At 36.7% G+C, this 15249-nt stretch overlaps 1 protein-coding gene across 6 annotated transcripts in view; it reads left to right on the top strand.

Annotated features, from left to right (window-relative positions):
• The window catches only part of LOC142336393 (agrin-like), a 156785-nt gene that overhangs the window by 81408 nt on the left and 60128 nt on the right, over nucleotides 1-15249 (top strand). For all 6 annotated transcript variants that reach the window (XR_012758902.1, XR_012758901.1, XM_075385192.1 and 3 more), the window contains 3 exons: nucleotides 4529-4651; nucleotides 8281-8476; nucleotides 14334-14564. Coding sequence is in view for 4 of the 6 variants with exons in the window: in XM_075385192.1 (XP_075241307.1) it covers nucleotides 4529-4651; nucleotides 8281-8476; nucleotides 14334-14564 (550 nt within the window). In the remaining 2 variants the exon portion in view is untranslated. The remainder of the gene's footprint in view (nucleotides 1-4528; nucleotides 4652-8280; nucleotides 8477-14333; nucleotides 14565-15249) is intronic.

Raw genomic sequence — 15249 nt, 5'->3', positions numbered from 1 at the left:
AAAAACCATTTTGTGTGAATTTAAAGGACCAGATAGTTTTTAAATAGCTCATCCAATACCAAATTAAACACTTGATTAATTAGACACAGTCAGAAGACTACAAAAATAACATCAGATTCTGTCAAAACTCAAGAATTGAGTAAAAGCTCTTGGAAACAATTTGTTGGGACCTTGAAAACCATGAAAAGAAGATGACTGTGTCAGCAGTTTTGACGTCCGTATCACCAGTCAAACTGGACAAAGTGGAAGAAATAGGCATATTTGATGCCATTTTTTTAAAAAAGGAAAAGATGCCAAATATTCAAAACTTACGCAAAAAGTTTTGTCAAAACAGTTGGCTCAAGGTATGCCAAAACTGTCTCCTATCTTTAACCTTAAAAAATGAAACTTTTGTTAACAATTTTATCATAATTTACATTGCCTGTTTGATCATTACTTACGTCATCTGGCTTTCCTTTTGGATTTCCTGTTGCAACGCACCTGACCAAACCGTCGGGTCAAAACTTCTCTCTTGGAACTTTGTTGAAGGTCTGATGAATTAGATGTCAGTTGTTTTCACTTAGTCTGATTCATCAAGCAATCACTTTGATGAAGGCACCCATTAAATGAATGCAAAATGATTTGAAGACTAATTGAATGTCATACAAGAACATTTTGAAAGAGCATCCGATCATCTCCAAAAACTACAATTTTTTTCCAAGAAGTAATTTTTTTCACATGACAGCAATCTGGGTGCCAAAAACGTGTGTAAAAGTTATTTTTATCATTGTTAGTTTTTTATATATCTTTAAATGTTAGAAAAAATTACTATTCAAGTTCATCGTAACACTTTTCTGGGAATATTTTAATGAAGATAATGAAAACGGTCATTGAACGCGTATTTGTTATATTTATTTTGGTACATCAAAACTTCACTGTCAAAATGAAAGCCGTAAGATACCATTAATAGCAACAAGGAGACTCGTTAATGTGCGTACGCACATAACGTTCCGACCCCGCTCATCCACACTCTTGGCTTAATTGTTACCAAATGGGAGCGAAAACTTTCAAAAACACACAAATCGTTCAATAAACCACAAATGGGATATCATAGAGCAACTCTACAGGGCCGATTAAACCTGTTATTAATAGGACTACTAGAACATACAATAATAAAAATCTAATAACAAACATTAATTACGACCAAAACTCGATGTCAATAATAAGATAACCACAAAATCAAACTCGCATCAGATGAAACAAATAAAACAAAATAAGCCATTAGACCTGTCCTCAATGCGACTGGGTAACAGGTTGACAAAAAAGAGCAAAAAGGTGCGAAGTTCAAAAATACTTTTTAATTTTTAGAAATATATTATTTCAAAGTGATTAATATCATTGAATAATAACTGAAAACGCTAAAATGTTCTTTTTTATGTTATAGAAAGTAATTGAGACCTGTCATAATCCAGCATAGGTCATACCATTACAAACAGAAAGACAAATACCAGCAAAATAAAGAAGTTCATGTAAACTTTTCGCGAAAATTGCAGTGAAGCAGTTAAAAACATAAATATGTCACTAAAAACACCAAAATCTCCAAAATGCACAATATTTCAAAGCCGATTAGACCTACCATTAATGTTACAATTTACAAAGAAAACAAAAATCCTTCAAAATGTACAAATATATAACATTTTATGAAAATTATTAGTAACAGCTGTAACAAAACCAAGAAACGAACGAAAACCGTTGTAAAAATTAAAATATGGCGCACTGGACACGCGTTCTTAATTGTCTTTACAGAGACTAAGCTATAAATCATACGAAAAACGATTTAAAAAATGTCCAATCAAGTTTTTGAAAAGAAACATTTTCGAAAGCGGTAACAGACATAGGATTTCAAAAAGTTAATCAGTTAGGTTACAACACCTCAGGAAGCCAATTGCGCTGGTTATTAATAAGACTAAGTCACAAGACTACAAAATAAGACAGGCAGAAGCCCAAACTTCACAAACAATTTTACGACATCACAGTGTTCAAGGCACTATATTTTTAGGTTGTTGCTTGCAGGAACTGTAAATCTTCACTTGTTTCTCATTTCAAAACTAACGGGTCTTCTATACGTATACATCAAGTCAAAAGCAGACCCAAAACTTGATCAGTATAGAACTATCGAAGTTTCTTTAATGAAATTAAATGGTCAAAGCCATCGGTCAAAACATACAACCAAGCAAGAAAACAATTTATAAATTAACAAAATTAATTGAGACTTCTTATTAGTGATATTGACTAATAGATGACAAAAATAAAAGCAAAAGAGGACAGTTCAAAAAATCTTTTTTTTTTCAAAAAAAAAGGTTAATTTGGAAGTCATTAAAACAAATATCTATAAACCGGAGTCTTTGAAAAGTTGCTATTAAACGTCCTGGAAATGCATTTGAGACCTATAATTATCAGGTATATGTCGTACAACAACAAGAAGAAAGACAAACATTAAAAAACATCTGTTTTTGCGAGAGAACTGTGTCTCAGCCAAAAAGCATACAATATTCAACCAAAACAATTAACATTTTCAGGTACACGTTTTCGCAACGCTTGTGCATTGTCGGTTCCAACTATCCTGTCTTTCAATTGGATCTGTCAACGTTTCCTTGTCAATGTGATAATTCGACAAGGAAAGCAAATAAACTTTTTAAAATTTCATTAATATTCAAAATACAAAAATTGAAAACTCGTAGTATCAAAACCAAGAAACCCTCAGTTATTTAAAAAAAACCGTCAAAAACAATATTTCATAAATCAGAGGTAATAGATTTCTGTTTTTACTGAGACTATGCTTGAAGTTGAGAAACGTAAGATAAATTAGTTGAAAAGTTCGAAAATTCACCGAAATTTTTTTGAAACAAATGAATTCACAGGCATAAGAGACATTAGATAACAACTGAAAACAATGTCTAGGTTCACCTTTACTTCTTAAGAAACCAATAAGACTTTTGATTGGGGAGACTAAGTTAATGGCCTACAAAAAGCAAAACAGAAGAAAGCAAAACATAAATCCTTAAAAATTTTCGAAAACAATTGATTAGCCATAAAAACCATGAGCTTAACACGGAAATCATAGGCTGCTCTCATTGGGTTTTGTTGTTTGTAAATAGTATCTGTCAATAATTGAGTCCTGATATGATACTGTTGTCAGTATTTTACATAAAAAAAAATAAATTTGGAAATATTTTTTCAAAAATTTTTTAATGGGGCGCTGTCATTTTAACCGCAAGGATCCAGTGTGAGATCAAGATTAGCCCAGATTTTGCTGCGCGGTTAAAAATACACTCATATAAATCACTCATGGTTGCGAAATAGATCAAATTTCAATCACAATTTTACAGTATATCAAAAAGTCATAAAATTTGTATATTTATCGAGCTTTAAATTGCAAAGAACTCGCAATATTTTAAATCCAGAAGACTCTTAGGGGCGGCAAGTGTACCACTAGTTCTTTTTGAGCTCACAAAGAATTTTAATGCAGTTTCAATTTGTGCACTTACAACAAATTTGAAGAAAGTGGGCTAAAAGCGTATTTGCTCCCTTTTTTTACGAAAAAGGTCAGAATTATGAAAAAAAATTAGCATTAATTTTTGTCAAAAACACGAATCGAACAATTCAGCAACCATATCCTATCTTTATACATAAAATAAGTTACACTGCCATTAACAATTTTAACATATTTTACCAAAAATTGAAGAAAAATTGGAAAAAAAACAGGAAATGTGAATCAATCAAGGTAATATCGTCTCCTATTCACACAACTTTAAACCTCGGTTAGTCCCTTTAAAAATTGAAAAAAAAAAATTAATTGCATATTCTACGCTGGACTGGCGTTCTAATGATACCGCTCACAACTCTCTACGATGATTATATCGATCGGCCAAAATTGTCTGAACAAAAAAAACCCATTTGAATATATAGTTCCTTCCCCACTAAAGTGGGTCGGAACAAAAAAACAGGGACCTCCCCCTGTCTCTGACTGTTCAACTAAATAGCATACAATTTTGCTATTCATTTCACCCGTCTTTAAGTTCTGTAAAAGGTTATTTTCTCAACCTAATATGCCGACTGTGAAGTTCAGTATTTGAGACTAATGATCTAGAATTCGACATTGAAAAGAATCCATGCAAAATTCTCAGAAATTTTGAGAAATTTCAACTCCCATTGTTACTTGATCTGTTTTATTTTTCAAAAATTCACGCATTGTTATGAAAGGTTTTTGCGCTGACATTTTTGAAAACCCAGCGCATTTCAGCGCATTTCTTACATAATTTTGATAAAATGTCTCCCACCGGGTATGGATTGCCACAGTTACCTTGCAACTATTTTTCATTATTTTGCAACAAGCAAAATGTCTGAAAAATTGAAACTTTGCAGTAATTATTGATTACATCTATGTCATAGGGATAAATAAACCAGCATGTATCCGTATTCCTGTCTGAGCTAATATGCAGGGTTGTTGTTAGCAGGGGATTATTTCACCCTCTTGTTCATATTTCAGACGACAAATCCCCCTGTGACTTCTCCCCCTGTCCCTCCACAAGTGTCTGTGTCTCGTCCAATCAAAGCCCAGGGTTCGCTTGTCTATGTCCCTATGGAACTGAAGGCACCATGTGTCAATTAGGTGAGTTCTTTCTTTCTCTCTATCTATAGTTTCTATTATAGACTGTCACTCTATCATGCCGGCTATATATCAATATCTCAATAACTAGGATGATAAAAAGGAATGTTTCTGATCGAAAATATGGCAATAAAAACGAAGGAAATTTTTCTCTGTCCCTGTAGAATATAGTCACCATTGTCATTCGTTGATGCGTTTATTTAGTAAAAATTTTATCCCAAAAATTATGATAGCCTTCTCAGATTATTTTATGAAAAATATGTTATTAGCAATATTGAAAAATATGCTTTCGATCTTTGAATTTATATTTTTTGGAACAAGTAAAATAAAATATAACCGGACGGATAAATTTGTCTGAAACAACGAAAATATTACGTATGAATTACGCAAGCATTTAATATTATTTCAACCCTAAAATCAAGTTAACAAAAACATGGATTCTCGGTTCGTAAACTGTTTTTGCTGGGGAGTGAATTATTAGGAAAGCGTTTTGAAACAGGTTGATTGATCGAACACACTAGTAATTGTCTCGGGTCGAGGTTTTTGGGTAAATTTTTGTAAAAAATGCGATGAATGCGGTGAATTTTTGTAAGAAATGCGATTATTGCGGTGAAGGCGGTGAAAATAAATATTTCACCGCATTTCACCGCATTTCTTACAAAAATTCACCGCATCAACTCTTTTGGCAAAATAATGTAAGAAATGCGATGAATGCGGTGAATTCGGTGAAAATAAGTATTTCACCGCATTTCACCGCATTTCTTACAAAAATTCACCGCAAAATTCACCGCATTTCTTACAAAAATTCACCGCAAAATTCACCGCATTTCTTACAAAAATTAACCGCATATGATTTCCAAAGTTTACTCAATCTGATTTAATTTCACAAGAAATTTCAAATATATCAGTAACAGTTGGAGCAGTGGACTAAGAAGTGGAAAGCATGCAGGAGGTCAGAGGTTCGAACCTGTGTGGGGACGGTTCTTTTTTGTAAGAATACTGAAAACGCGGTGAAGATAAATAATTCACCGCATTCACCGCGAAAAGATGTAAAAAATACGCGGTGAAAATTATTTTTTTTTCACCGCATTTCACCGCATTTCTTACGAAAATTCACCGCCAAACCTCGACCCGGGGTTGGATGAAATTATTCCCGATTTGAGCTCAGGTTTGTCATGTGTAATTTGGTTGAAGTAATACAGTTTTATAATTTGAATTAAGCTTTCTTATTGAAGTTTGGGCCAAGTAAAAGCATTGATTAGGAAGTCAACAAAAATATAGGTTCAAAAAAGAGCAGAGCATGGTCATTTTATAGATGCTATAAACAATCGAGAGAACTGATAAAAAGGCAAAAGTTTTCAAGTAAATTGAAGACCAGGCAAAAACGTTACTCTGTTCGGTGCCATTTGATCAACTTGACATGTCTGACATTCCCCTGAATAAATTTGACACCACTTTCTGTTTGAAGACTTTTTGCGCTCTCTCAATTGATTCTGTTACTTCGGATCGCATTTTTGCGAAGCGATATCTACAGGTTTGCGTGCATCGGCTTTTTGATCAAAATGTCATTTTTGCTTATTAAAAAATCCTTTGAAGCAGGTCAAAAAAGTGATTGCTGCTAGTCCCATGTAAAGAATTTGTATATAAAACCACTTTTTTGACCAAATTTGGTTTTGACAAGACATAATTTGGCCTACCAATAAACAGTGGCCAAACATTGCCAGGATTTCTTATCGTTCTCAATTTTATAGTTCTTTTTGCTAAAATTGACCTCCCAACAAGGATTTCTTAAATATCAGGAAAAATAGCTTCAAAGTCTTCTATAGAGCTAAAACTACGGAGATATCAACATCACTTTTATTGCAATTCTGACGTGCGAAAACAAGTAAAGTAGGTTCATCTGCTAACTGGTTCTGCTTATTAGGTATGAATTATTTTTTACAGAATTATTATTTCAGAAGCTCACTTGTTTTTTTTTTTGGAAAAATAAAGAGGAAAAATTGCCTGGTTAGACTAAAAAAGAGAAGGTCAAATGTTTTTGCTTGCTGCTTTGAATTTATATTCAATTCTTTGGATGTCAAAATAATAGGGACAGAGATCTCTTCTTCCCTGGTTGAACACCATGGAAGAAAACAAATTTGGTTTTATGGAATCGTAGATAACCTATTAAGATCATAAATGGTTCTTAGTAACCATACGAATATCGATAAAAAGATTTGCAGAAACATGAAAACTGTCAAAACCTTTTTTGGGCTCAAATAACAAATGTTAAAGTTTACATTAAAGTTTTCCCTTCGTGATAGTCATACATTAAAAATTTACCTGCAAAAGTTTTCATTATGTTCAGTATAATGTGGACAGTCAATTCAAAAACTTTTTTGTCTCAGAAAAGTAATGATGCCTTTTAAAAACATAATTGAAAAAAGTTGTTTTCGTTGTTCTACATTAGATGAATCTCCAACAATTCAATGAGTCTGTAAAGTTAATTTTTCTAATTTATGCAAAGCAAATTTTTGTATCAGTATTGCCAAATTGCCCAAAGTTAAAGTTTAAGGCCAATTTTTTTTGCTCTATATCACATCGTGGCAACTTTTGAAAGCTCTTTTCTTTGTGGAGCATTGCTTCGTTGGAGAACTATTTAGCGTTCCATTGTATGATCACCAAAAAGGTTCCTTCCGGGGTTTTGTAATACAAAGTGCCGAACTTGAGGCGTCAATGAGGACACTTGGAACAACTATTAATACACCCAAGAAGCAATAAGGTATTTTTGGTAATTGTATGAAGCAGTTGAAATGTTTCTGCTCTGATTAAAACTTTTTTTATTGAAAAGTACACACTCGTTATATTCTGGTATAATTTTTTCTCTGGGTATTTCAAATTCCATGATTTCTGTTTAGCAAATGAAATTCGTGTTTTCACTGGAGAAAAATATGCTTGTGTGATAACTAGTCACGAAAACATTTCGTATAATACCTAGTTAACATTTTTATTTGATACACGGCCAAAATAAAAAATGATTTTTCACATAATTTATACAATTATTTTAAGAGAGCATTACAAAGGAAATATTACAAATTTCTAACATTAGAACAAATATTCCCGAAAAAACTGCTTCAATTAGCCTAAAACTTGTTGCTCTATTATCTTAACTAAATACATACGTTCCTATTCACAAACGAAAAATCAAATCCATCATTTGGGCGAGTGCTAAACAGAACCACATTAATTATTGCGAAGGTCATTGTGCAATTTTAAAAATCAATTATTCCCCCGAAATAACTCTGAATGATTATCTTGTAAAATTTTGCAAAGTTCTAACAGCCTCTTACAAGAAAATGCATCGTCTAACAAGATTTTTTGACAGAATCTTACAAGATAAACATTTTTTGCAAGTATCTTGTAAGAGCTTACGAGATTAACATTTTTTGGAAGCTTTTTCTAATATCTTACAAGATATTCATTTTTGCAAAAGTTTTGTAAGATCTTACAAGTTAACCATCCATTCTCGCCCAGGGCCTTCTTTCACTTTGGCACCTTACGAGCAACTATACCCTAAAACAGTGACAAATTGTGTGGATTTAACCAAACAAATTATTTATTTTTTGGATTGATGAGTAATAATAATATTCTAGGCGCCTTCGTGGAGACTCCCTCGTTCAGTGGTCTGTCCTACATGATGTTCCCCTTCCAACAGCTGTCAGCTCAGAAGATTGAACTGACTTTTCGCACTAGAGGTCCAAATGGTCTCCTCTTCCTCATTTCAAACTCAAAACCTGAAGATTTCACATTCTTCGCTGTCTACCTTGCAGACTACTTTATCAGATTCAAGTATGTCTATCATTTGACAAAAGCTTAAAACCTTTTATGTTTGTTTTCCGTTTTGCTTATTCGGGATTAAGTCTCCGTTTTAGCAAAATATAACGGTGAATTAATGCAATGCTGTTGATTTCAAAACTTTAAAAAAATAAATGAAGTAGCGTATGAATTCACCTACCGAATAAGATCGTCGCAAATACGAATAATTGGATTGTAATGATTTAGTAAACACAGATCTAGATTATAAAGATTTAGTAAACACATAGATTTAGAAAATCTCCCTTTAAACGCCAGCAAAATTAAATAAAGTATATTTTTACAAGCAAACGCTATTGTAGTGTTCGCAAAGAAATCTTTTTGTATAACGATCTGCAATTTGTTCCACGAGTTATCATTTTCATGTCAATCGTCCGGGATCCGAGTCCAATAATATTTGAATGCTAAACCATAGTATTTCTTCCACAGTGATCAGAGTTGCAATGATGGGACTTTAAAAAAATTTCTCTGAAAATTATTTCCGAATATCAGATTTTTCTCTCTTCTATTATTCTGAGCAGACTGACACATTAAATGTTGAGAGAGGAACCATACAAAATTAATTATTACCATTACCGAAAGATTTATTTATGCTGTTCAGTTCCCAAATTTGATTACATATATCTTCAAAACAATTGAAAAATAATAAATACAATCGTGGAGCATTAACCATTGCCAGCCATCAATATGGAGCAGGATTTTGAACTCGCTAGTCAGGTAAAATCTTGGTACGACATGGAGTCGTACGGCGCACTTAAGCAAGTAGACCCACGATCCGCCTCGGATGCACGTGCGCATGAAATTCTTGAAAACACCACCGTGCATAATGGAAAAAGGTACGATGTCGGAATGCTATGGGCTGAAGATAACATCGAACTGCCCAACAATTATTTCTCAGCGCTTGTTCAATTAAAGTCTTTGGAAAAGCGGCTCACGAAAGATCAGACATTAAGGGAAAAGTACTCGAACACCATCAAAGAGGACTTAGACAAAGGCTACGTAGTAAGGGTCAAAGATGCTCATAAGGTGGAAAGTCGCTCGGAACGAGAGTGGTACCTACCACACCATCCGGTTGTTAACCCGAACAAGCCGGGCAAGGTTCGTAGGGTACTGAACGGAGCAGCTAAATTCCATGGCGCATCTCTTAATAAGACATTACTCATCGGACCTGACTTACTGCAAAACCTAATCTATGTACTCCTACGGTTTAGACAGCATCCATTTGCTGTATCCGCTGACATCGAGGGAATGTTCCTTCAGGTTGGAGTGTTACCATGTGATCAACCATCATTGCGCTTTTTGTGGCGGGAGGACCCCACATCAAATGTTGTGGTACACCAGTATACGCGCCACATCTTTGGGGCAAAAGATTCGCCCACCTGCGCCAACTACGCACTTCAGCGCATGGCACGCGATAATGCTAAGGAGTACCCAGAAGCTGCGAAAGCCGTCCTTGAGAACTTCTACATGGACGACTACTTGGACTCAGTGGAATCCCCCGAGAGGGCCCTCATTAGGTCGAAGGAATTGGTACATCTTCTCCATCTAGGTGGGTTCAAGCTTACTAAGTTTGTAAGCAATGTACCAGATCTGGCTGACCGAATTGATGGGTCTGCTCAAGCCACTGAACCGAAGGTCATCGTTTCATCAAAGGAGGAATCAATGCACGTGCTTGGGTTTAAGTGGGATCACAACAACGATACTCTGGTTGTGAGTAGGGGTACTAACAGCAACATCACAAAAAGTTTAACACAGCGCTTGGTCTTAAGTCTAGTGTCGAAGGTCTACGACCCAATTGGTCTTGTCGCACCGTTCACTGTTGGTGCTCGGTTAATCTTGAAAGACATTTGGCGTGTCAATGGACAAAGTTGGGATGACGAGTTACCTAAAGACACAGCTGACAGATTCCTCGCCTGGTGTGTTGAACTGCCGCGGTTAGCTGAGATCACTATACCGAGAAATTACTTCTCAGGACGATCCCAACATCTTGAACTCCACATGTTTGGTGATAGCTCGCAAGAGGTATTCAGTGCAGTAGGATTTCTTAGGGCTCAAGTAACTTGCACCTCCGGGGAGATTATAACAGAGCTGGCGTTTGTCTTGGGCAAGGCCCGTGTTGCACCTATGAAGGTAATGACAGTTCCTAAGTTGGAATTACAAGCCGCTCTCCTCGCTGCCCGTTTAAAAAGGGAAATCTGTCGAGCATTAACGGTTACTGTGGACAAAGTCTTTATGTGGACAGATAGTACAATTGTCTTGCAGTGGATAAACTCAACAAACAAACACCCCATCTTCATTGCAAATCGGGTTAGTGAAATCCTGGAGAACACCGGCGTTGACCAATGGAACCACGTCGCCACTTGTGATAATCCGGCAGATGCTGGCACGCGTGGTATGTCCGCTGAAGTTTTGCAATCAAGTAGCTGGGTGAGGGGTCCTGACTTCTTGAGAACTAAGCAATTCCCTTTTGTACCAAATACTGACGTCGTCGATAACATGAAGCTCGGCGCTGTAACCAAGGAACAAGATGATGACTCAATCTCATCTTTAGCCGCATCCGTAACCAAGCCCCCTAAGGAACAAAGTATTAATCTAATCCCGTTTGATAAGTTCAGTTCTTATCAAAAATTACTTCGTGTCACCGCATATGTGCTCCGTCTTTTACCATCTCATGAAAGTTACCGTACCGTAGACGGCAGCATAGCCGACCCTGTTGAGCTTGACGAAGCCGAGCATCATCTCCAATACTTGGTTCAAGGAGAGTCCTTTAATACTGAAAGAAAGGATCTTCTTGACAACAAATCCGTTAAGAAGAGCAGCCGCATTGCTCAGTTTACTCCGTTTATTGGACCTCATGGTCTCATCCGTTCCTCTGGTCGACTCCGACAGCTAGTGGAAATTGACTTTGACACTAGGCATCCTATCGTGCTGGATGCGCGTCATATTTTTGTTAAACTGTTTCTGCGGCATACTCATTTGAAGAACCATCATCAGGGCATCGACTACTTAAGGTCAAAGGTACAAGAACGTTATGTCATCCTAAAACTACGTTCCACACTGCGTTCCATCAAATCAAACTGCGTCTTGTGTAGAAAGTTCCGTGCAGCAACCATTCAGCCTATCATGGCAGACCTCCCAAAGGAGAGACTCGCATACCAGTCTCCTCCCTTTACCAACACAGGGGTTGATTACTTCGGCCCATTCTACGTCACCGTTCGTCGGACTACAGAGAAGAGGTGGGGATTTCTCTTCACTTGTCTCACTACTCGTGCTGTCCATGTTGAAGTTGTACAGTCCATGGACACCAGTTCCTGTGTAATGGGAGTGGAGCGGTTCGTCTCCCGTCGGGGTACTCCTGCTATGATTTGGTCGAATAATGGTACGAACTTCATTGGAGCGGAGAAAGAGCTCCGTGAATGTGTGAGAAAATGGAATACGCTTAAAATTGTCACCGAACTTGCACATAAGGGCATTAGGTGGAGGTTCAATCCACCCAGTGCGCCACACCAAGGTGGCATCTGGGAGAGGCTAGTTCGAAGTTTTAAAAGAGTACTGTACTCTACCCTTGGTACGCGTCGCCTCACAGATGAGGTGTTGAACACTACTTTTTGTCTGGTCGAATACGCACTAAACTCACGTCCCTTAACGCCCGTAAGCGCCGACCCGTCCGACCTAGGCGCAATAACACCTAATCATTTTCTACTCGGTAACCAAGCAACCAGAATTCCGTCCATCGTTGGCGCCGACGAGTTTGATCATCGTAAGCGGTACGCCCGTGCACAGTCATACGCCAATGCAATTTGGGCGCGTTGGCTCAAGGAGTATGTACCTGCGCTGAACCGTAGATCTAAGTGGCAGACGCATGCCGAGCAGCACCTCAAGGTCGGTGATTTTGTTTGGATCGTTGAAGAAAGCAACCCTCGGGGTTACTATCCAACTGCTAGGATTGAAGAACTTCGGTACGGCTCCGACAGCGTCGCCCGCTCCGCCGTCTTGCGCACGTCATCCGGATCGCTCGTCCGCCCACTCGTTAAGCTTGTACCGATCCTCCCAACATTTCCTTCCGGGCCGGAGGATGTTACTGAGTAAATAAAAAGAGCAGCGAGGATTGAAATGCACTATCCAGCGAGAAAGTATTACGTTATAATCTCTTAACCATGTAAGCCTTACGAAAAGATTAAATGCACACAAAATACGTTCTATTTGGCATAGAAAGCTCGGAAAAAGTTCGTTAAACATAATTTTCGTTGAGCCTACTAATATACTGAATCGATTGCGCTCTTTTTAGGCTTAATATTTTTATGTTTCGAAAACGTATCGGTGACCAATCTGAGCCGAAAATCGGCTCAGACAAAATACCTGCTAGCAGATACAGCTAGATTTGCCGGGCCATTTAGATGTGCTTATTGCCTTGATGTTACTTTAGATACAGTTGCTTACATCTTGTTTATGCTTCCTTATGAATTGAAAACTTCGATTCACTGATTTGTCAGGAATAATTACCGAAAGATTTATTTATGCTGTTCAGTTCCCAAATTTGATTACATATATCTTCAAAACAATTGAAAAATAATAAATACAATCGTGGAGCATTAACCATTGCCAGCCATCATGATAATAGGCAAAAACAAGAGAAATACGATAAAAACTTAATTGAAAATCTAAAGAAGGCAAGCTGCAGCTAACTTCTGCAGTGAACATTCACTTCGTCTAATACCAAACAGATGTAGACGGACGTAATACACCGTCTACAATTATGAGTACCAAATTAAAAGAATAATGGCTTTGCCCCGCACTGTGACATAAAGTGTCTGCTGTTCAAACATGCTCAGTTTTTTGCCAGTTAGGTCTAATTTGAATCTGAAGAGTATCATGCGACAGATGCAATTCTTCCAGATTTTTTTTACTCAATGTTCAACAATTGGTCCTCTCTATTGTTTGATCGGGATGGTTTCTCGGGTGACCGAGTATCTTTCATATTGTCTATCAGTTTTTCTTGACTTTCCTATCAGGTCGTCCCGGTACTTTGATAGTTGCCGTGCAGCTCAACGATTTTACAATTCAAGCTCCCTTCAGACTTTTCTAGAATAGTCCCTGTAAACTCGTCCTGTTACGTTTATTGGTTGCCACTCTAAGTACTAATTGTAGACGTTTGCTTGATTTGTCGACAGGGACGATCACTGAAATGTCATCACAGGTGAAATGCTCTGCTTTGATTGTACGTAATTTTTGCAGTGCTCACTTGTCCTTTCTAAGCAATAAATTCGTCTTTGATCTGAGTGTCTTCGTTTCAACAGGTCTTCTTAACAATACGAATTGATGTTTGATGGTTTATGATTTTGCTGTTAGTACTGTTTTGTCCCCTTGTACAATAGAAAGACAAGCCTTCATATAAGTATAAATGATGCCCTTGAATGCTGCAAATCTTTTTTAATTGCCCCTTTGTGCGATATAAAGATCAGCGACAGACCTTTTTGTTTATTATTTTTTTAAAGTTTGGCAAGTAAAGTGCGAATTTTCATTAATTGACCCGTCATCTTCCGTTTTGATAATCAAATATTTCCGTTCTAAAATTTTTCCCTAACCTTTTTTGGTCATGTTACTTTCATGCTCTGATCATACTCTGATCAGTAATTAAATTTTCGCTGTCTGAAAAAATTTTGATTGGTACTCTTTTATAATTCTTCGGTTTACATGACGACTATTGAAATTTGTAAAAATTCATTCAATGACATTGCATTTTCGTACATTGAGCGAACATAGAACATCGCATAAAAGACGCAAAATACAAAAACGCAATAACTGAAATCTAGATCTCGATTCTTCATTTTAGATACGTCGGCGTGGCTGAGATAATTGACATGCAGCTTCCCGACCCGGTAATTGGGCAAAATTGGACTGAAATAAATTTTGGCTACTATTCCAAGTACAACAACTTTTACCTCTCCAATGGATCCAAAAAGGTCACCCAAGTACTTGATAAAGATTTCAGCCTGAAAGTGTTGTCTTCCAATGCAGCCCTGGGTTTCGTGCCTTCCACTTACACATCGCTCAATCGAAAAAGGTAAGTGATGGTTTCTTGAAGTACACTATATGAGAGACAAAGAATTTTTTCACGACAGAGACAAAGAATTTTTCACGACAGAGACAAAGAATTTTTCACGACAGAGACAAAGAATTTTTCACGACAGAGACAAAGAATTTTTCACGACAGAAACAAAGAATTTTTCACGACAGAGACAAAGAATTTTTCACGACACAGACAAAGAATTTTTCACGACACAGACAAAGAATTTTTCACGACAGAGACAAAGAATTTTTCACGACAGAGACAAAGAATTTTTCACGACAGAAACAAAGAATTTTTCACGACAGAGACAAAGAATTTTTCACGACACAGACAAAGAATTTTTCACGACAGAGACAAAGAATTTTTCACGACACAGACAAAGAATTTTTCACGACAGAAACAAAGAATTTTTCACGACAGAGACAAAGAATTTTTCACGACAGAAACAAAGAACTTTTCACGACACAGACAAAGAATTTTTCACGACAGAAACAAAGAATTTTTCACGACAGAGACAAAGAATTTTTCACGACACAGACAAAGAATTTTTCACGACAGAGACAAAGAATTTTTCACGACAGAGACAAAGAATTTTTCACGACAGAGACAAAGAATTTTTCACAACACAGACAAAGAATTTTTCACGACAGAAACAAAGAATTTTTCACGACAGAAACAA

Source organism: Convolutriloba macropyga, chromosome 3 (assembly GCF_964194025.1).
Source record: "Convolutriloba macropyga chromosome 3, txConMacr16.3, whole genome shotgun sequence".
NCBI lineage: Eukaryota > Metazoa > Xenacoelomorpha > Acoela > Convolutidae > Convolutriloba > Convolutriloba macropyga.
The sequence above is the reverse complement of the archived record's forward strand: the minus strand, read 5'-3'. Positions and strand labels throughout refer to the sequence as shown.